Source organism: Lactuca virosa, chromosome 7 (genome assembly GCF_052849685.1).
Source record: "Lactuca virosa cultivar CGN04683 chromosome 7, Lactuca_virosa_CGN04683_v6, whole genome shotgun sequence".
NCBI classification, from domain to species: domain Eukaryota; kingdom Viridiplantae; phylum Streptophyta; class Magnoliopsida; order Asterales; family Asteraceae; genus Lactuca; species Lactuca virosa.
This window is the reverse complement of record NC_136432.1, coordinates 235,984,259-235,986,173: the sequence shown is the minus strand read 5'-3', so window position 1 is coordinate 235,986,173 and position 1,915 is coordinate 235,984,259. Positions and strand designations below refer to the sequence as shown.

General features: G+C 34.0%; 1 protein-coding gene across 1 annotated transcript; it reads right to left on the bottom strand.

The window, feature by feature from the left end:
• Positions 1-423: 423 nt before the first annotated feature.
• On the bottom strand, positions 424-1,687 carry LOC145125775 (protein LURP-one-related 10-like). The gene is made up of 3 exons (XM_079061191.1): positions 1,331-1,687; positions 950-1,180; positions 424-794 (listed from the first exon to the last, which is right to left on the bottom strand). The coding sequence occupies exons 1-3, from the start codon at positions 1,562-1,564 to the stop codon at positions 582-584; spliced, it is 678 nt and encodes a 225-aa protein (XP_078917317.1). The 5' UTR covers positions 1,565-1,687; the 3' UTR covers positions 424-581.
• Between the last annotated feature and the right edge of the window lie 228 nt (positions 1,688-1,915).

Here is a 1,915-nt window from a genome sequence, read left to right as displayed (position 1 = left end):
TTTGCTACAAGGAAAAAAGCAACGGAATCTAAGTGAAAATTTCCGTAGCAAATTTCGTAGTTATTCAGCATTAGCTACGGAATTTCAACTTTTTGCTATGGATTTTTCCGTAGGTAAATTGAAATTTTCTTGTAGTGTCATGTAAAATTTGGACCCTCGGTAGCAGTTTCCACATTTTGTCAATTTTAAACCGGCCTGAAGATTACTTTTAAACGTTTTCATCCTTTTGGATAGATTTTGAAAAGGCTCCACTAACTTTTTTCGTTACTATCTATTACAAGCTTTAGGAAGTCATCCAATAAGATTTCAGTTGGATATTTTGTGCACTATTTGGATAATAACCTTTACTTTCTGTTTTCTATTCAAGAAATACACATTCACATCTTGCTCTATACCATTTTGTTGCTACAAAAGGAGAGAAACATAGAGTCAAACAACGTGGACAGGGACTTAAAACAATAGGAAGAACTACTGCAAATATGTTTAATACAACATTATATATGCGGTATATATGAATCTATACACTCATTGATCCATAAGGAATTTAGGAATAGAGACAAATAATGCAACTACCACAAGTACTATATAAGAAGTACTGCAGGAATTATTGCAGAAACAACACCATTACCAACTTCCAACAAAAGTTTATCTTTTGTGTCAGAGCTTATCATTTTCATAGCCTCAACAATCGCTATAAGGGTCACCACAAACGCATAATCCACTTTGGGAAAAATGGTCACCATGAATTTGCCCTCAACCAACTTTGCATTCTCGGATGATTGCATTTTCGACATCTACAAGAATAAGTCCATTAATTAGTTTCAGCTTGAGCTTTAAGTTCATGATGTTAATTACCCATTCTTTTCAGTTATACACAAATGCATAAGTGAAAACATGGAAGGAAATCTACTAGAAATTAAACCAAGTAAAAGGTATGAGTATTACATACTTGGGCTATTGGTGTTAAAGTATCTCCCACGTAAATAGTGCAGTTTCTGTTGGACCAGCTTCCTTTGATCTCGAAATCACAAGCATTATTACTACCGGTTTTGTTTGCCAAGAACACGTGAACACTGGTCTTAATCTGGATCATGTTAGGTGTTTTTGCACTAAATATTTTATCCGATTTACTTTTACTGTCACCTCTGAATACATTCCATCGGTGGTGTTCAGTCATGATCTGGAAGATACTAGATATATTAGTCCATTTCAAACCCCAAAGAAGAAAAAAAAACATATATATATATACATATATATATATATATATATATATATATATATATATATATATATATATATATATATATATAAAATTGGAGCGTTAAATCACCTTTTCACGGATCATAGCGATGGGTTTGTCATCAACATCAAGTAGCACTCTCTGATGGTGAAAGAATGTGTCGCATGGTTTCACTTTGAACAAGATTTTATGGTTGATATCAGTGATCACAAGGTTTCCGCGTGAATTTGTATCAACTATAATATCGAATTGATATGGTACCATGAACTGAGACCCTATCACAGAAACTGGACAAGACAAAGGTGCATAGCTTTCTTGAGCCATCTTCAATATACAGAGACAGAGTTGAGTGAAAGACTTTTAACAAGATGTGCATACCCCCGTTGACCGATTACTTTTTTGCGGTTAGGAAGTTTGTGAGAGGAAGCCTCCAACATGGCATTCTTTTAACAAGGTCTACCATCGTCTCATATTTGGTAAATTGACATCGACTGATCAACACCTACATATTTTTATTCCATGTGGTTGTTTTTTGAACAGGTCAAAAGAATAAGGGTTATTGTTTTTTGTTTAGGGTTTAGGAGAGAGAGAGAGAGAGAGAGAAGAACCAATCATAATTTAACAAAAAATTTCTCTTCTTACTCTCTAACGAGCCATATATCCCCTTATAAACCT